The sequence below is a fragment of the Cuculus canorus genome, chromosome 14, assembly GCF_017976375.1.
Source record: "Cuculus canorus isolate bCucCan1 chromosome 14, bCucCan1.pri, whole genome shotgun sequence".
Taxonomy (NCBI): Eukaryota; Metazoa; Chordata; class Aves; order Cuculiformes; family Cuculidae; genus Cuculus; species Cuculus canorus.
The window spans coordinates 3,818,772-3,839,960 of NC_071414.1; the positions used below are offsets into that span (position 1 = coordinate 3,818,772).

The 21,189-nt window shown below is 41.8% G+C and overlaps 1 protein-coding gene across 6 annotated transcripts in view; it reads right to left on the minus strand.

Moving 5' to 3' along the window:
* Positions 1–18,970, minus strand: part of RANBP17 (RAN binding protein 17) — a 159,040-nt gene extending 140,070 nt beyond the window's left edge. For 3 of the 6 annotated variants that reach the window (XM_054079560.1, XM_054079556.1, XM_054079555.1), the window contains exons 1-11: positions 18,904–18,970; positions 14,115–14,261; positions 13,065–13,155; positions 11,721–11,887; positions 7,433–7,498; positions 6,789–6,893; positions 4,402–4,567; positions 2,649–2,722; positions 2,073–2,192; positions 1,669–1,815; positions 380–552 (exon numbers count right to left, since the gene is read on the minus strand). In XM_054079560.1, coding sequence (XP_053935535.1) covers positions 380–552; positions 1,669–1,815; positions 2,073–2,192; positions 2,649–2,722; positions 4,402–4,567; positions 6,789–6,893; positions 7,433–7,498; positions 11,721–11,887; positions 13,065–13,155; positions 14,115–14,261; positions 18,904–18,921 — 1,274 coding nt within the window. In that variant the 5' untranslated portion in view covers positions 18,922–18,970. The remainder of the gene's footprint in view (positions 1–379; positions 553–1,668; positions 1,816–2,072; positions 2,193–2,648; positions 2,723–4,401; positions 4,568–6,788; positions 6,894–7,432; positions 7,499–11,720; positions 11,888–13,064; positions 13,156–14,114; positions 14,262–18,903) is intronic. The other 3 variants (XM_054079557.1, XM_054079558.1, XM_054079559.1) reach the window with 3 other exon arrangements.
* Positions 18,971–21,189: the final 2,219 nt, after the last annotated feature.

A 21,189-nucleotide genomic window follows, 5' to 3' on the forward strand; every position in this document is an offset into this window, starting at 1 on the left:
TCATTCTACTTTCCCCCATCACTCCACTCTCCATGGCCCTAGAAAGTGATTCACAGAGCAGTACGGAAAACGCACCACAGATGAACAATACAGTTAATTTAGACAGTCTTTAAAAAAAGGGGGGAGGAGAATAGGCTTTTTTCAAAACACAAAGGCCTGTGAGAGGAAAAACAATTAGAATTTACATTTGATTTTGGCCTGGATTTAATAAGAAAAAGGAGTACAATTACACCAGCCAATTAAGATAATCTAAAGAAATCAAGATGGTAATCAGAACCAGTGTTTAGATTTTAAACATAACAAAAACTATAATACTCCAACAAATCAGAAAATTATAAACATTCCATAGTACAGTTTAAAGTTGCAATTACAAGTTTACCTTATAACTACAGGAACGCATTCCAGTCTAGAAGTAACATAAGCTTTTGTTATCTCGGGTGCATATGTATCTAAGAGGTGGGGTTCTGCCGTTTTCACAAAGGGCACAGACGCTACCATTCTTTGCCACAGAGTTAGCAAATAATGAACACTATTTGGAGCGAACTCCCAGTGCTATAAGAAAAGAAAACATACTTCCGTTAAAGCATCCCAGTGTGAAAGTGTAGTTGAGAAACATGGTGCTTTTCTCTTAAGTAGTCTGATTCATTAACGTAACTATGGAAGGATTCAGTGAGAACGGAGACACACTACAGCACACGTTATAGAGTAGGTCCCAAATTACTGCTAGGCACTCTCACCTCCTTCAAGTGAAATCCACGATTCCAAACTCGGTGCTAGGCCTTGATTCTTATGCAGTGCATCATGAAATTTAAGTGCTATAAAAGTGCCATTTAAATATCCTAAATGTTGAGTGGAAACTGTCTAAAGCCACTGAACAGGAGATGTAAAGAAAATGCAGCTCAACCTTCTTTTCTCTTCTAAGCTTATGGAGCTGCCATTGGATACTCAGGAATTCAAAAGTCAAAATCTTCTCCTAACAGTCGCTATCTCCAACCGTTATTCTGAAGATCAGAGAAACACTCTGGAGGAAACGCTAAGATAACCATTGTAGTATTACTCAAACTGTGTGCATGCCTTTATCTTGGTGCGTTTCAAAAACAGACCAGTACAATTTTTAACACTGTGAAAATCCCGATCCTGTGATACGTGTCCTTCTCATACAGATGTGGGCCCCTCAAAAATTTAGGAATTATTCTACATATCTTCCACATCCAGCTCAGGCGGGAACTTTACACTTAGTAGCTCATCACATACACAACTACATGAGTGTACATATACATGCACAAAAGCAGGACTCGGAGTCCAGCCCCTGCAGGCACTTCAGAGCTGACATGGAAGCACAGGTGTAAGCATTTTAGGGTTAGATATCAGGTTTTGTTGGCTGGATTTCTTTTGAGGGTGAGGACTAAGGCTGGAGGATTAACATCCATCTACCTCCTATTTCAGTTGTCATTTGCTTCTTTAAATCTGCTCCCATTACTCTCCACAGGAAGAGTGGGAACCAGTTCTAAAGAATTTAGAAATATGACATCTTGCATCACTGACAAAATCCAAAATCTACTTTTATGCAAAGACAACCTCCTCAAAACATACAAACACAGAGAACCAGGGTCAGTCCTCTTTGTCATTCAAGAGCTGAAGAAAAGAGCAGTCTGTATATACACTTACCTGTAGGCTAGTAATAGTAAAATTTGCTATAAGCCGGATAACCTCTGGGTAATCTTTCACCATTACTAGCTCTCCCAGTTGATAATTTGTCTTTAGCCGAGCCAAAAATCGACAGAACTCATGGTAATTACCAGGATCGGATAAACCCTAAATTTGAAGAAGCAAAGTTTTAAAAGTTAAAATTTCTATTAGATTAACTTGTCAAGAGCACTACCAATAATTGGGTGACAATTTTATTTGCTTACAGGTTTTGCTTTTGTTTTGAATAGAAAAATCAAAGTAAATGGATGTCTGGCTGGAAGCAGTTTTGATAGATTCAGTAAACTAATGAAGACTAACCAGAAAAAGGAATCCACAGCTGTTTTACCATTTTAAATAGAAGAAAACTAAAACTAAAAATATACCTGTGGATTTTCAAGAATCTGTTTCACTCCTTTGATTAGATTACCAAAATATTTGGCACGTTCTGGATTGCTGAATAGAGATCTCCTTGTAGAAGCAAACTGAACTAAACAAGAAAGCGCCTGAAGAATAAGAAAAAAACCCTGTAAGATTAAAAAAAATCTTAAATTTCAGAATAAACATCCCTTAAAGCTTGGAGCAATCCAACGCACTGCTGTCTGTAGGGCATTCTGTGACTGAAGATTATTTTTGCAATGCCTATACGACCATTGAACACGAATATGGCTTAGTTTTACAAATCCCTTTTACAGCAGCTCCTGACTTCAAAATAACTGGGTGGTCATTTTTTATGTGGCTGAGTAGTACTGAACTGGAGGAGGAAGGATTCGAATGCCTTCAGATTCAGAAATGAAAACTGGGGCTTAAGTTCAAAAAAAAGACATCGTGACTCGGCACTGAGCCAGGGGACTCTTAACATGCTAACACACAGAATAAAACAGCATTGTTTGGACAAAGTATAGCTGTAAAAAGACTATTTTCAGCAATTACTTGTGTGTAAATCACTATATGTCACTTACTAATTGAGACAGCATTGGTGGAAGGGAATGATACAAATCAAAAAACAGGTCCAAGGTCTCTGGCTCCAGGAAGACTATGGAAAAAGATAAGTTGGTTTTATCACTATCTACAAGCAATAATTCAGTATCTTTACTTCAATAGAATAATCTTCTTTTTAACAAAAATGGTGACATATCACTGTAGTTGAGAATAAATTATGACTAGAAGCATTAATCAGTTCATTGTACAATATTAAACAAAGCGCTACACTCTCCTTAATCACATTTAATCTGTCCTATAGCTCATAAATAATACTTCCTTTAAACTGCAGATAATGCAACACTTTGTCAGTTGTTCACAGAATGCTGTTCTGTAACACATGTATGTAAACCAATTCCTTCAGGTTACTACAGTAGTACACTAAGACAAGACAGGTTCCACATACTAAGGACTGATTTAGTCTGCATTTAAACAAAAGCAAGTTTTTAACAGAAGTTCCACAGGCTACTCTGAAGTCTACAGACTGACAAATAGAAAAAAATTGATTTACTGAGTTTTACCAATTGTTTTTCAGCTGACTTTCCAATTCGTGATGGAATCACATCAAATGAACTATAAAATTAACAATTTTATGAAGGGGTAACAACATGGTACAAAAAGTTCACCAATAATTCATAATTAAGTAACCTCACAAATTAAGTGACATTGTAGAGTTGTTGCATTTATAAGCATTATTTAATATATAGACTTGAGTAAAATAAAGCTGTGTAATAACAAAGGTTGACTTCCCTAGGCACTCTTTGTGTCTAATGACTAAAGAGATCCCTCCAGGCATGTTTTAAAGTATCTAAACTAACAACTTGGGAAATTCTATCCCTTTCTCCTTCCTAGAGGGTTTTAGGAACTTACTGTTACTTGCCCAAATTCAGTCTTTTGTCAGTTATCCCCTGCCTGCCATGTATTATTGCTCTTCACTCCTCATATCGTGATTAGAGGCATGTTAATGGAAAAGGAATGGAGTCATGCATGGAAACTGATAAGAATAGTACAGTTGAAATAATGCAGAATATTAAACACTAGAGTGTCTCACTATACAGGTAAGCCAGATTTAAACCTCCCATCTTGGGTATAAGAAACTGTATAGCTGCTTCAGCAAGACATAACAGGCTTCCAAGCAGGTTCATTTATTTTGCTAAGAAGCAGGATAATTTGGCCTACAAGGAACTCCATGATGCTAGTGCTAAACTGTGTCCATTACCCAAGGTAATTTCATTAAAGCTAGCGTGGACATATTTACACCAGGCTGCCATCTGCACTGTGTAAGCCCAGGAAGTCAAACCTCCCGAGTGGGAGAGCCACGATGCAACCCTTCTGCCACTTGCATTAACAGGCTCCCGCACCAGAGCAAACAAACACACTAAAACACATCATGCAGTTTTCTCATCAGGAAGAAGGCAAGAGAAAACAGACACGCTACAAATTCTGCACCTCTTCAAGGTATTCTATGCCAAGGATGAGAACAGGTATTTCATCTCTAATTCGAATAGTTTGATTTACTGTGAATATCTATGTTATAGACTATATTTATTACTTCTGTCAGTAAAAATAACAAAAGGAAAAGTGTGAGAGAAATAGCTTTACCAATAACTCATCAGCAAAAAACTCTACTCCACATTAAAAATTATTTTATATTTGCAAGTATTGTGACAACAGAAGTTACACAATCCACTGGGTATAGATGTCAGACTATTAACAGGTATGATCCTTCCTTACTTTTTCTCCAGCTCGTTGGAATCTGCACAGTGCACAGGTCATCTGCAGATTCATCAGCTGAATTTCCAATGAAATCAAAATTAAGACAGTTTAGTACAAGCTTCAAAAGTTGCAATGCTAGACTTTGCTGCTGTTGGTCCTGAAGGGTTAAAGGTTTTGCCAAGAGCTAAGGAAAAAAGAAATCTGGTTAGGTCACCCACACAGAACATGCTTTGAAAACAATTTTGAAAAGGAAAATGGTTGGATATAAAACTGCAAAGTTCACAGCAAGAGAACACATACTAAAAGAAAAACAATTCCTTCAACAATAAAAGGTATAATCTTTCCTTAAAGGCAAGGGGGAAATCATTATTACCACCTCAGAGACATCTTTCCTCTCAAGTTAAAGCTCCGAGACTTACGACTTTTAAAAGCCTTGTGAAATAATCCTTTTGCATAAAACACTGATGGGTAAAACTCTGCACCTCACTGATACAGTCTATTAAAAGAGGGCTTACATTCACTGCAAAAATTAAACCGTAAGGTTTCATGTTTTACTCTTTTGGTTATTCCAGTCCAATGTGGAGTATATGTCACATCATCATACAGGTAAAAAAAGCTCTCAAGCACTGGTTATTTTTCAATTTGATGTCCAGGCTGCCGTATGAGCATGCATTCACAGTATGTGTGCCCAAAGATTGGTCCCTTGGTAAGTCTAGACAAAACTGGCATTAAAAAACAATGATGTGAACAGTCTGTAATCTGAATGCAGATCTTTGTAACACCTGTATAAATACATCTGCCAGCACCTCTACTCCTTTATAACCCGTGCAGCATCAGAATAAAGAAGTACTTTGTAACCATAACAAGCTGCTGAGATTTGTAGGTCTATACTCAACACACTGTGCAGACAAACACATTTTGATTGATCCCCTTCTGTAATTATCATAATTTAAATATCATTTTATCTTAAAGAAATTATAACCTCCAGATTACACACAATGTAAAGGCACTGAAGACAAACCTCACATTCGTGAGTTACTGAGGCAGTTCATGAATGTTAAAAGGAAAACTAACATAATTTTGTCTAGAAAAACAATAAAACAAATGTAAATGCAACAATTTATCTAGCTCATCTGCTCCTTGGTTAGATGCAAAGTCATCTCTCAAGCTCCTTACCAAAATGTTTCTAAATTTAGATGACAGGAATTAAAATCAGCTGTGTTTCACTAGATGCCTCCTTACCTTAATAATAACTGTTGCACCACATCAGAATTGTCACTAAATTATGAATTCGGCTTTGAAATCAACATTGAATTTCTGTATGACCTGTATAAACATAATCTGTTTTGCCACCAGTCCTCTCTGTAACTTTTAAATTCTTGGGATCGTCTTATTGATTTCACATTTGTCATTTAAGTGCATTTCTCAGTGTATTATAGACACTAAAATATTTCTAAACTCAGCTTCCTACGCTAAAGTTGGCATTATAAAGATATTAACTATAATTTCTTTGTATTTCTGTCTCAAAATCTGTGTGATGTCACTTGGACAAAGCTTTCAACGTTTGAGAGACTAAAAAAAAAAAATACATGTAGATCAGCTGACCTTGAAGAAAGCCATGGTGCAGCTGCTGCAGGACACAGGTTCTTACAAATATTTATTGTTTTGATGTGTAATGGGGTTTAACTCAGGTAACTTTTAAAAAAAGCTGCTCTGAAGCTCCAGGCATTGCTTGAGCTTAACAGAACTAGAATGGTACCTCATGGTGCCACTTCCACTGTTACGGAAGTGATGATCAGTACAAAGCAGGAAGTGCGAATTCCAGCTTTGATCTCAGTTCAACCTACCTGGTCCTGACAGACCCAGCTTACAGCACACTGCTCTTCACCACCTCCTGTCAAGGCTCTGGAGGGGCCGCAGCCTGAATTCCCCAAAAACATTACAGAGAGGATAAGGGAACTAGTGAAGGAGAAAAACACCTCGGCCAGATTTGACTGCGCTGCCATACCACAAGACAGAGAACTTGTCTTTCTTCTTGGTCACTCCTAGTTTAACAAATAATCCTTTTAGCAAACACTAGCGATGGTAGGCTCAGCAAAATCGAGATACAATTAAATTAAGAAAAACAGCAGAAAAGAAGACAAGTTCAGAATTTAAACAGTTCATCCTTTACAGCAAGACAGAAAGAGAGAGAGATGGCACAGAAAGGAACACTGAGAGAGAGGAAAAGATATGGAGGAAGGAAGATGGGAATTTTCATCTTTGAATGTTTTCTGGTCCCTTAAGCTTAACTGGGTGTCGTAATTAATTTTAAGTACAGAATTCATTGATTCAGAATATATTAAGGACTCAAACTGGAACAATTACGACGTTAACAATTTAGGTTCAATTATAAAGAGCCTCACCTCCTTCAAAAGAGAGCAGGCAAGAATCAGTATGTTCTTTAGAGAAGTGTCACGGAACGAGGTAGCTATTTTACGATGTTTTGCTGAAGGTCTTGAATAATCAACCTGAGAAAAGTGAGGACATAATAAACAGCACTCCCTTCTTTGCTAAAATTAGATGACAGTATACCTGGCAGATTAATCATTTGACAGTACAAATGAAAATTATAGTCCAGCACTAGCTAGACATCTCGACAGCTTCCCGAAGGACCTCTTTTTTTTCCCTTCCAGGTCATCTCTCCTTCTGGATGGAAAGATCTGAGACATTTTCTCAGGTAAAAGAAAATGCAGCCCAAAGAAAATCATTAGCAGATACACAATTGAAAAAGCTGATCATTCACTTTGCTTCACTAGTTCTAGTGACTGTGACAAGGGAAACTTTACCCCATACCAAATATCTGGCACAGGTAGAGTCCCTGCACCAAGCATTTCTTGTCTCTCTATACATTCTGGAGGGGAGAGGAAGGTGTGTCAATCTCTTCACATCTAAGAAATGTTTCTCCAACCATTTTTATGAAGGGTAGAAACATTCAACACACTGCTTTATCAGCAATACAAACATCCCTTACAGAAGGAAAAAAACCCAAAAAACCAAACATGCTTACTAGGTTCATTTCCTGAGTCAGTTCAGAGAGAATCATTATTCCTATTATACAATGGTCCACAGTGCCCTACAGAAAAAAACAGACAGGATTGCTCAAAACATCACAGCTTGTATTTAGTGTTTTCCAACATTTCTAGAATCAAGTGAAAATTTTAGGCTAGATATCCTAAGCTGTTTAGAAAGCTTTCATGCCAGATTTCATAAGCGTTAATAGAACTGGACCTTCAAACTTCCAAATCAGCTCTGGGAAAAGACCCTCATCATAAATTTTAAGAATTGTGTGACAACAAAAACCCATCTGAAAACAGGCTCTGAGTAACCGCAATCCAGAAAATCCCTATCACACATTTGTCAAAGGTCTGTTCAGTACTCTAGAATCAGTAAGGGAAGCTGTATGAAATTTAAACCACCAACGAAAATTAACCATGGATGAAGAAGATCACAAGGCACTCTCAAAAGAAGAAAAATTTTGAAATGCTAACTATCAAAAACCCCATAATTCTCTACCCTCCACAGTAACATCAATGCGTTGGTTTGAACTGAATGATATATTCCATCTCTGAGAACTTGTGTCTTAAAAAGTAAGGCAGTAGGTGTCAAATATTTGCATCTGAGGGTGTGATCTGATCATGGGTATTTAAGCTCTTTGGAATGTTACCAAATTCACATACAATGCAGAATCTCGCATTTCATGAATAAAATTTAGCTGTCTTTACTGAGCTATGACAAAGCATTTATAGAAAAATCACATCCGCTTTGCTAAGAACAATTCAAATCACTGCAATTAGGCCTTACCATTGAGTCAGGGGGAAGATCTCTATGTCTACTTTCACAGCTGCAGTTGGCAGCTCCCTTGGTCTCCAAAGAGCAATGTCATCCCTGTCAAAACTTCCCTGACAGCTATAACAACCACACTCATTTTCACAACTCTGAAGATCACAGAGTTCAACTAATGAAGAATCTGCCTGCTTACCGAGGAGTCCAACTTTTCACTCTCCTCTCCTTTGTATTACCACTTGCACCAAAGCAAATGAACACTGAAAACCTCAGAGAACTCTCAGACAATACGTCAATAATTGCCCTCACTGCATTCAGCAAGATTAAACACCTTATACTGCAATTTGAACACGACTTTCTTCTACATTTCAGATTCTTAAAACACTCTATGTGAAGACTCCTTAGACCACATAAACCTGCTAGAATGGAAAATGCAACCTTCCCTTTTTCACAGGGAATTACGAAGGAGTTGGGAACAGAACTGCAGACCTAGCTGCTAATCCCTTTTTCTATATGAAACCACGCTTAAATTCACATTGGCTGAACTTCAATCTGGAATGCTTAAGCACATTTATTTGAAACTATCATAAGCCAATTATTAAAATACATTAGTATTGTTTAGGGATTATTTTTTCAATTTTTATCTAAAATTTAATTCACTAGTAGATCTATGGCTTCATTTTCTTTACTGCAAGAATTCTTAATCTAACTAAAGAAATCTCGTAAGAAGCTAGATTTTGTATTTAAATCTCTACTTTTAATGAGCTGCACGCTGAAGAGTCACACTGCAATCATTTTAATAATAAATGCAAAATCCAATTACAGTACATTCATAAAAATAACTGCAAAATGGTGGAGAAGTATGCTTGAGTTTGTTTTTAATAAACAGAATATTGCAACTCATCTTTTATTAGACATTCCCAATGTAACTCAAAAAGTACATTAACTTGAATGGCATTATAAACAAAGTAAGACTAAAAAAAAACCAAAAGAGAAACTCATTGGTAAGAAACAAACAGTTCAACTTCATATTTTCTTGTTGAATTGCTAGTATCACCAACACATACACACATCATTTTGGAAGAAAATCTCCAAATAGCTTAAATTTTCTGATCATTTTTTTCTCAAAATAAGTACTAGCCTTTACATTCACACACTTAGAAAGCTTGATCTGTATTAACTTTTTACACATATTAGCCAGCTCCCAGAAAACTCTGTATAGATGTGAAATGTATGAAACAACCAAGTCTGGCTCACAACCCACAATAGCCATTTTCTCCAAACTTACTTCACAGAAGATACAGATATCAGTCACTGTGTCTGACAGTACTTGCTCTAGATATGACACGTTAATTTGCAGAGTGAACAGTCCATAGTGAACGACCACACCTTGACATTAGGAGAAATCATTTCCAATTTTCAAATACTACACATCAAGATCACCTTCCTATCCAGTAACACATGTCCTTTGTAACAGTGACCAATGCAGTGAGGGGACAAGAAATAACATGGAAGGAAATGTAAGACAGGAACATTCCTGCCTCATATTATTACTGGAGAGGTGAGATGAGTGACCTTTCTTCCCATCCCTACCCAGAATGTAAAAATTTTGTGACGTGTTAGATTTAAATACCTATGCTAAAATAGGTGAAGCTATAAAACACACTAAATTTATTATCTATCTCCCTCTGTTGTACAGCATAATCCTATGAGACACAGGAAACCTTTTTTTACCCTTTCTTTTACTTCTCTTCAAGGGTATATAGAGAGAACATACATGTATGCAGGTATCTAAGAACTCCCCACCCCTTCAAATATCAATCATCAATGTCTCACGAAGTGAAAAGGAATGGGGCAAACAAGGACCAGAAGCACACAAGATATATATACAATGCTTTGCCATTTTGTGTGCCACAGTTCTATCTTCACACAAGCTTTCCTCAGTCACTTCAGAAGCAGAGTGTCAAGTGATTTCTGCTAAAAGTAGAAGTGCAGGTGCTGTCCCACTGCTCATATAGAAACAACATAAGACCACAAGAATGGACACTCCAACAAATACTTTATAAAGGTGTCTTTGATCAGGCTTGCATAACAGGCACTTGAAAAAATACATTTGAACAAGTTCTAGAACTGAACAGATCAGCACAGTACCAGTACTGGTGCAGTGTCAGTGTTTCTAACCAGAGCTAACACTATCAGAAATGTATCTCCACCAAAATTAAGGCATTAAATAGAATGGCACAGAATCACCAGGTTGGAAAAGACCTCCAGCATCATCGAGTCCAACCATTCCTACCAAACACGAAACCATGCCCCTGAGCACCTCATCCACCCATCTTTTAAATACCTCCAGGGATGGTGACTCCACCCCCTCCCTGGGCAGCCTCTGCCAGGGAGACCCTTTCTGTGAATTTTTTTTTCCTGATGTCCAGCCTGACCCTCCCCTGGCACAGCTTGAGGCCATTCCCCCTTGTCCTGTCCCCTGTCACTTGGGAGAAGAGCCCAGCTCCCTCCTCTCCACAACCTCCTTTCAGGTAGTTGTAGAGAGCAATGAGGTCTCCCCCTCAGCCTCCTCTTCTCCAGGCTAAACAACCCCTGTTCCCTCAGCTGCTCCTCATAGGACTTGTTCTGAAGCCCCTTCACCAGCTTCGTTGCTCTACTCTGGACACACTCCAGAGCCTCAACATCCTTCTTGTGGTGAGGGGCCCAGAACTGAACACATTACTCAAGGTGCAGCCTCACCAGTGCCAAGTACAGAGGGAGAATAACCTCCCTGGACCTGCTGGTCACACCGTTTCTGATCCAAGCCAAGATGCCATTGGCCTTCTTGGCCATCTGGGCACACTGCTGGCTCATGTTCAGTCGCTGTCAAGCAACACTCCCAGGTCCTTCTCCTCCAGGCAGCTTTCTAGCCAGACTTCTCCTAGTCTGCAGCACTGCATTGGGTTGCTGTGCCCCAAATGCAGGACCCGGCATTTGGCCTTGTTGAACCTCATGCCATTGGCCTCAGCCCAGCAGTCCAGCCTGTTCAGATCCCTTTGCAGAGCCTCCCTACCCTCCAGCAGATCCACACTTCCTCCCAGCTTAATATCATCCGCAAACTTACTCAGGGTGCATTCGATCCCCTCATCCAGGTCATTGATAAAGACACTGAACAGGGCTGGACCCAGTACCGAGCCCTGAGGAACACCATTTGTGACTGGCCTCCAGCTGGAGGTAACTCCATTTACCACCACTCTTTACAACGGGGACTGATGTTTTACAACCACACTATGAAAAAGTGCTCTGGAAAAAGAAAACCCCATGACAACACTATGAATACTGCGTGGCATCAAAACACTCGAACTCAGACAAGTACTGAACCTGCCCTGTTTCTTCATTGTAGGGTGATCTGTTTTAAGCAATGCTCTTCACACTTTTTCCACCCAAGTGTATAACTTAGTGACGCCACAATCCAATCACTAACAATAATGAAAAATAGAAAAACAGAGAGGTGAACAATTGTTTCCTACCTGCAAAAATTTTTTTACATCAGCAATAATGTCTCTGAAGATAAGCTGATCTTTTAGTACCTCAAACCATCCCAATTTTGTGATTTTAGCAATGACTTGAACAAGAGCTTGGATAACAAAAGGAGCCAGTTTGGGCTGAGATGCCACATAGTTCAGAATGTAATTTCCTGTAAAGAAGCATTTTAAAATCAGCAACACAAGTCTTCTCCGAAGAAAACGAACTCAATGGTTCTAACAAAAACTTACGGCATGATTTTTAAGAAAATATATTCTTATGGTTAGTACAATAACTGTAAGTTAGGTTAAATCATTAAATACAGCTAAACATTTAGTAACACAAAGTGTATTATGTACACGGTCATTATTCTATGACACATATGATGATAGTTTGCGAATTCAGAGAACACTGGCAGGTAAACATTTTCATTACAGTTCCATCTACTGGGCACTGATTATTTCATAACAGCAGCTCTCACAGACATCTCAAGATAGGCAAAAGTTTTTTCAGACAAGAGTCTCCACTGAACGTTCCCAACACAATCTCAAAAATCCCTTGGAGTAATGGGCATTGTAGTTGCATTCCTCTCTAACTAGAATGAATTTAACCTGTTCCAAAAGCCGTTGTAATGTGCAAAATTAAAGTTGAGTAAAGTTAATCATTACTTAAAAGAAAATTGAAATTTTTAATCAGTAGCAGCAGATTCTCAGCCACATATTCAGAGCCCACAGAACTGATACAGCAGGGCAGACTTTCTAGAAATCCAGTTTGAATCATATGTTCCTCATGCAAAGCCTTTCACTCTTAAAGCCTTAACACATACTCACGTACTCTTTTAGGATATGTCAACAACTTTAACATATATCCTAAAAACTAAGGACAATTTTGTAGGATCCTGATCCTATATGTAAAAGCCTGCCCTGGCCTGAGTTTTACAATGTTAAGCGTGGATCATAAGCAGTGTTACATGTCACTGACTGCTGGTGTAATAACAATATCTGTCACTTTCACACTTTATAAACATGAACCAAATCCCTCTAGCATCTTGTGGGATAAATACAAAGTCTATCTCGAAAAACTAGTAAATTTTTTTTAACTATGAAGTTATCTGAGCTAACATACTTTGAAATTGGGAAATCTTAATTGTGAGCTAACCGCAGAGAAATGATGACAGAGCTCACAATCGCCCTTATGTTCACTCTCTCACAAGGCCTGCCTCACAAATAGCAGGCTTGGTAAATGGAAAGAACTCGGGACACAACACTCTCCACTAAATGATTACTGTGCTAACATGAGGTTTTAGATCCACTTAACACAGTGGAATTTTAACCACAAACATTACTTACGAATGTCAATCCTTTGTTCGATAGGTAATGGAGATGACCTGCTTACAAGTTTGGACAGGCATGTTGCTGCTAGAAGCTGAGCATAGGACGTCTACAAAAACACATCAAGATATTATTCAGAAACTGGATAATTAAAGGCAGTCAAAACCTGATAAACAGTAAAGAAATCAGACTGGTTATCAGTTTTTGGTTATGTTTATTAAGTGGACCAAAAGTTTATAAACTCTGTATATTTTAGTAATATCTTTGTTTCATTATAAATAAACATATATTATGAAACACTAATAAAATAGTGGAAACCTAAATCCTTCCATCGATAAGTAATTTCACTGTTTAGTTTTGCAACCTGTTTTTAAATCACTTGACAATTTAAAACTGTGAGATAATTACCATGGGTTCAGTCCTAGATTAAAGATACTTCCAAGTATGTTTCTTCTTTCTCTTTTTGAATGATTTGAAAAACACAGCAAGAATTAGAGTGGACTTAGCTTGGACTATCCAACCAGAATCAACTCCCCTATCACTTTATCTAGAGTTAATCAAGAAATCAAAAACTGAAAATGATGAATGATAAAACAATGGTTTAAACTAACAGATAACAGATTAGCAGGGTTGAAAGGTTTGTTTAATACAACTTTTTCCATTGTAGCTAATAGCTAGAAAGGAGAACAAGGTGATGCTCAAACAGCATCAAAATGATGATCAAGGTGATGCTCAAACAGCTCAAACAGGTTATACCACACTGTCCTCTGACACTGCTCTACAGATGAGAGAGTCCCTGATTACAATCCTTCGGAAAATGCTGAAAGCTAAGATGCTTTCCCTTTTTTTTCCTCACCATCTCTAATGCAAGGTATCATCACTTCTACAAAGACCACCTCCAAATGAAAAAAATCTGGAATATCATTTATGAAACAGAATATGTACAAAACATGGAAAAGCATTTTGCCTTCATTGTACTGACACGGTAACAGCCCATGACTGAGAAACCTATGTGCACTTCCACAAGCACAATTACATTTACGGATAACACATCTTTCAGATACTTACTGTTCCTTGTTCTAACAGAAGTTGACATTGGCTAAGACATTCGGGGCTATCAATAAGCTCCAAGAGCACCTTCTCAGCTTGCAGTCGCTGTGCCAGATCAGTTCCTTCATATAGGTGGTTACATAGTACTTCTAGTTCTGCCAGACTCTGTTAGGAAAGAAAAAATGAAAATTCCACGAAGACTTTTCAACCACATAAAAATTCTTTAGATGTTTACAAACCTAGATACTATGCCAGTAACATGAACCATTATCTACACTAAGCTTTGCAGTTGATTTACATTTCAATTACCAAAAAGTAGATGGCTTTTTGGGCTATGAAGCCAAAAATAGCTCCGAGATTTAAGCTGCCATTTCTTATTCTCTCTGCTATTGAATGTTGGGTTTTTTTGATATGACGCAATCCATCTGTTTTTCTGATGGATTCAGATGGGAAGTCCACAGTTTTTTCAAAGAGAAATGGAAAGATCGAAAACAGTGAACAGTTGAGCTATGCTACTTGGAAAACATCCACCAAACTTCATTTTAAGAGGTGTAACTGCCCATAACACTATCATACCTGGAAAAGAACCAGCATTATATATATCTGTTGATGCAAATATCAGTGAAAGATGGGACAATTCAGAAGCTACAGGAGCAGTGGAAGAGCTAAAATTCCTCTCCACTTAGAAGCTGAAAAAGTTCTCTTTGGCAAAGAAGGAGAGATGGAATATTCCTTTCCCGTGTGAGGGGTAGGATTTATATCTACTAGAACCTGTCCCACAGGAGAGAGGAACCCTTTGAGCATGTTGAACATGAACAGCAGCTTTAGTATCCATCCAGCTCCCAAAGAGTATGGAACGCTCATCAAGAACCAGCCATGCCATTAAAAGGTACACAGTAAATATTTCATGACTTGAGTGTGGCCTAGACAGAAGAGTAAGAAGAGAAGATGCAGTATTTGACCAGTCTCATTTAAAAGTTTGAGGCGAAATCCTGTTCACCAGCCGTATTGGAAATAAAAGCTGTGGTTCAGCACAATCTACCATCATTTACACCTCAGCTCAAACGCCTTTTAAAAATTCAAGCCAGTATTAGTGTCTTTGGCAATCAAAGCAGAGTTCCTAATTTTCAGCCAAATACTAGTAAGATACTTGTTCTTTTGGGGAAATTTAAAAAAATAGCACATTTGCTTCTGGAATGAACAGATCAAATACCTCAAACACTGAGCCCAACAGAGACATCCTTTGTTGCTGTCTCCTCTCTCTCCCATGTTCAGAGAGAGAGGAGGAAAGATAAGGAACATGTAACAATTCTGACAATGCAATTTTAAATGAAGGAAAATCCATGCAAATTGAAGTAAAAATTAAGACTCATAAAATGCAAGTGTACACATCAGGGAAAATATAATACAATACAAAATAAAATGTACATAATTGGGATAAAACTTAGGAACAAGGACGCCTATCAAAGATAGTCTTCAGAGATAAACCACAACATCTTTTCATAATCGAACAATTCCAATACAATCTGAGAAATTATGATGTCACAACCACCAAAAGTTAAAGACTGGCCTTTATTTCATCTTTATTTGACTTCCAAATCTGGACAAAGTTGGTAACAAGTTTGAGAAAGTCCAGAATAAAAGTGGGATAGCAGCCCACTCATCAAAGTCTAATTCAGGCATTAAAATAGCAAACCTCTGAAGGACAAGGGAAACCCACCATAAATTTTTCAAGCAAGCCTGAAAAAAAAATAGATACTGATGTCAAAAGAAAAGTTGGTTTATCAGGTATTGAGACTGATGGCCTTCAGCACTTTGAAATGCTTTATCTGGACTATGCCTGATCTCAGGAGAACGTTAGGACGAAGTTTCTTATTGGTAGGCTTTGGGTATGGCCAGAAACGGCTCAGAATTCTCAGGCTGCTCTGAACTTGATAGATGTTCTCTGGGTTGTATTTTCTGTGTAGTACTGAGGAAATGTGCTGATTTTCCTTGATTCAGATAGTGAATCCAAAAAAATACAACCTTAAATCAGCAAATACAACCTGAAATGAACAAATACAACCACTCTGTGTATGATGGCAACTCAGCTAAACAAGATATTAGTCAACTTTATTGGGAAAAAAATACCCAGAAAAACCAATGAGAGGTTAAAAACTAGCTCTTTATATTAGATGGATATTTTCTTCAAGAAAACAGAAGACTGTCACAATCCCTTTTTTACTGAGAGACAAAACACATGAAATCAATGCCTTAAGACACCTTCTCCTGTCAAATCCTATCAACGGCAAAAAGGTGATTCCTAAGAAAACAACAAGAGTGTCACAATGAAGAGGATCTGCCAGTTAGATGCTGGCTGCTTTAAGTGAGTCAGGAGCAGAAACATACCTGTACAGGTGGCATTTTTGATCACAAAGAAGTGTAACTTATTTCAAGAAAGAGATTCACATTCTGACCAAAAAGGTTGGATGCTGTGAATTTTTTTTTCCCATTTTGTCATGCTTCCATAACAGAATCACAGAATCACAGAATCACAGAATCACACAAGGTTGGAAAGGACCCATTGGATCATCGAGTCCAACCGTTCCTAACACTCCCTAAACCATGTCCCTAAGTACTTCATCCACCCGTTCCTTAAACACCTCCAGGGAAGGCGACTCGACCACCTCCCTGGGCAGCCTGTTCCAGTACCCAATGACTCTTACTGTGAAGAATTTTTTTCTGATATCCAACCTGAACCTCCCCTGACGGAGCTTCAGGCCATTCCCTCTAGTCCTGTCCCCTGTCACTTGGGAGAAGAGGCCAGCTCCCTCCTCTCCACAACCTCCTTTCAGGTAGTTGTAGAGAGTAATAAGGTCTCCCCTCAGCCTCCTCTTCTCAAGGCTAAACAACCCCAGCTCTCTCAGCCGCTCCTCATAAGACTTGTTCTCCAGCCCCCTCACCAGCTTTGTTGCTCTTCTCTGGACACGCTCCAGAGCCTCAACATCCTTCTTGTGGTGAGGGGCCCAGAACTGAACACAGTATTCGAGGTGCGGTCTCACCAGTGCCGAGTACAGAGGGAAAACATTCAAGAGTAAGCTAAATCAAGTTCTCCAGATACCCCTGGTGCCACCTCTCATGCTCTCAGAAGTCAGTGGCAGCTCTCCTAGGAGCCTGCAAACCAGCCAAGGACTCGGCATTACTCCGCAGCGACCCACCAGGCAAGCAGCCAAGGAGCCAAGCAAACTGGCAGGCAACCAGGTAGGTTCCCGATTAAAGTTTTGCTGACACTGACAAATTCCCACAGACATTTTGTAGTTAATCAGCATTTTCAGACTGAAAACATTCCACTAAGAAAGTTCCACCAGCTCTACGCAAAAGCAACAGGATGGGAACAACTGCTGAAATGCTGCAGTTTAAAATTAGCGTTAGCTGCTAATGAAAGATATTTTAGGAGTCCTTTTAGGTAGACCGAGTATTGAAATAACACCTAAAATGGCCTCGGTAACACTGCCACCTATCCAGTGGGATCCCAAGGGATCTGGATGAACATTCACCAAGAGGCTGTGTGTTTGAGACGCTGTCAGCAGTGGCTGATAGTGGGGCTGCCTCTGGTTTTCCAAGAAGAAGCAGAGTGGGAGGTGTACCAATGCCTAGGGAAGTGTTTGGAGTGCAGGTGCAGCTGGCACACGCGGGCAGGGAGCAGCCACAAATGGAGCATCCCACGCGCTGCTGCGCTGGGAAGCATTGAAAACCACAGCGCGCTGCCCGGTTAGCACCCACGGCTGCACCGGTACCGGGACCACAGACACAGTGGTGCCTACACAGCGGTCCAGTAGCCAGACAACGGCTGCAACCAGCACGGCATGGCCAGCATCCCTGCACTGACCCCGCAGCCCCCAACTCACCCCGACCCTGCACCAGCCCCACAGCCCTGCACCGAGCCCGCAGTGCCCCATAGCTACGCACCAGCCCCACAGCTCCCAACTCACCCTGACCCTGCGGCCCACGCTGACTGCACACCCACCCCACAGCTCCATGCCAGCCCCCAACTCGTGCTAACCTCACACCAGCCCCACAGCCCCCAAACTCACGCTGACTCCGCACCAGCCCCACAGCAGCCCCACAGCTCCTACCTCGCACTAACCCTGCGCCAACCCCGCAGCCCCGCGCCGACCCCGCAGCCCCACAGACCCGCTCTGACCCCACAGCTCCGCGCTGACCCCACAGCCCTGCTCTGACCCCACAGCCCCACAACCCCGCGCTGACCCCACAGCCCTGCTCTGACCCCACAGCCCCACAACCCCGCTCTGACCCCGCAGCCCCGCTCTGACCCCGCAGCCCGCAGCTCATGCTGAACCCACACCCGCCCCGCAGCTCCACGCCAGCCCCCCAACTCGCGCTAACCCCACACCAGCCCCACAGCCCCCAAACTCACGCTGACCCCGCACCAGCCCCCCAGCTCCGCACCACCCCACAGCCCTGCAGCCCCCAGCTCACGCTGACCTCGCACCACCCCACAGCTCCGCACCAGCCCCCAACTCGTGCTGACCCCGCACCAGCCCCGCTGCCCTAGGCTGACCCCTCACCAGCTCCACAGCCCTGAGCCAACCCCGCAGCTCCGCACTAACCCCACACCGGCCCCGCAACCCCAACTTGCGCTGACCCTGCACAAGATCCGCACCGCACCACCCCGCAGCCCCCAGCTCAGCGGACCCCGCAGCCACCCCCGCCGTCCCGGGCCGGTCCCGCCCGGCTCCCTCAGCTGCCCGGCACCTCTGGCCCCGCAGCACCGCCCCTCCGCTCCGCCGCGCCGGCTGCAACCGACCTGGACGCGCAGCGCCATCTTCCCGAGCGGCGCCGGCAGCGGCGCGCGGATCGCGGCAGGGGGCGCTGCCGAGGGCGGCGGGGAGGGGCGGGAGGAGGCGGGGCCAGAGCGAGGGGCGTGGCGCATGGAGGCGTGACCAGAACAGAGGGGCGGGTGTCGAGGGGGTGTGGTTGTGGAGTGGGCGTGTCCATGACAGAGAGGCGGGGTCTATGGTGGGGCGGGGTCTATGGGGGCGGGGCTCAGGAGGGGCGGGGCCGTGGCGCGGGTGCGAGGCCGTCGCCGGCGCCATTTTGCCCGCGCAGACCCTGCGCAGCGCGTGGCTGTCGTGCGGGCTCTGCTGCCCCTGTGCAGCCAGGCAGAGGAGTCTCTCTTGACTGAAAAGGTCATGTTTTTAAGTGGTTGCTGCATTCAAGTGCAGCTGTAAATCTGCGTTTTCATACAATCATAAAATATCCCGAATTGGAAGGCTCATTGAGTCCAACTGCTGTCCCTGCACAGCCCAGCCCCAACATTCACACCCTGTGTCTGAGGGCGTTGGCCAAACGCTTCTGGGATATTGTCAGTCTTGGGGCTGTGACTGCTTCCCTGGGAGATGTGCCAGTGCTCCACCATTCTCTGGGAAAGAACCTTCTCCTAAAGTTCAACCTAACCCGCTCCTGGCATCTTCCTGCCATTCCCTCACTGATCTGTAGAGAGAAGAGCTCAGCCCCTGCTCCTCCTCCTTCCCTTGTGAGGAAGCTGCAGCCCACCATGAGGTCTCCCCTCAGCCTCCTCCAAGCCAAACAGACAAAGTAACTTCAGCCGCTCCTCATCCAGCTTTGGGAAGTGTTGGAAGATGGCTGAGTGTGGAGAAAACCAGGAATGTTGCTTCAATGCAGAAAGCCAAAGAGATGGTGCTCAGGTGGTTACAGCTGAGTCTGAAAGACAGGTGGCTTGGTTATTTCTAGAAAGGGGGAAAATCTCTACCTGTGTCTATAAAGGATCAAACAAATTGATGTTAGGACTAGTGTTGTCTCAGTTTGCAATTGGATGAGATGAATCCTATCTTTGTTAACCACTGGTACAGATAACAGGTGGAGTGTGCAGCACCAAACAGTGTGCAATTAACATAGATATATCCTGCAAATACAGCCTGATCCCCAGACAGAGCTCTCTAGAATTGGAGTAATAATTTGGGGTTAGTGAGGAAAGCCCACTATGCAGATCAAGCACAAGGTTAATGTAGAGTTTATCCAAATTAAGTACATAGCATGACTTGAACAATGTCTACAGGTGTCTGCATGGGGAAAAAAAAACCCAACCCTGTTTTAGTGCAGCCAGCCTCTGAACTTCAGAGGAAAACATGTAGTTGTTTCTAACCACTGTAACCTGAAGCTGAACAAATTCGGAACAGAAATAAGCAATGCTGGCGATTGTCCCCTGGAACAACTCAGACCACAGGACGGTGCATTCCCTCTCACCAGATCAAGAGTGGCCTTGTTCTGAAAAGGTGATGCTGTGGCTGTGTGCTGTCTTGGGCAGAAATGGGCGAGGCTGTATGGTGTGGGTCACGTTGTGTACAGGTACAACATTGCATCATTTGCAGTCAGAGAACGCTTTTTGCTGCTAATGAAGAAGCGTAAGAAAGGCCAAAGCGAGAGAAGCACCTCTGTGTCCCTTGTCCTGCTAAAGGTGAATGGTGGGACTGTACAGTGTGGAGCCAAGCAGAGCCTAGGGTGAAACTCGGCAACATGTGGTGTTGCAAGACACTTCAGGAGTCAGTGGCATAGGGAGGAAGGAGGATCAAGGAACAACAAATGCAGTGGGATGGAGGGGAGGCAGTGAGGGATGCTGCTATGGCCAGCTAGCTAACAGCGTTTATGAGTACTGCACCCAAAAAGCTTGACATTTTTGTTGAGGACACAGCTGTTTGATGTTTTAACACTGTGGGAAGAATTTCTGCCTTGATCTCCCCTGCTTTGAGCTCCATGGTGATTGGCGTCTGTGTCATTTTTATTCTGGGTAACAAATGATACAGGACCTGTGCAGTTTGTGTAGAATTATTTGTGTTTTCCTGCTGCTCCATCAACCACATTGCAAAAATTCCCACATGAAGCATGGTAGCCACAAAGGCAATGTAGAATGAGGGATAATGAATTGGAGACTTGGAGGTGAGAAAAAAACAGATGTAAATTATAATATGGGGACTGTGGAGGACTGATCCAATACAGCTATAAACAGTCTGATGAGCCAGAAACAGAAATGATCTTAAGTTAAATAGTTCAAGAGCTGAGCATAACCTATGGA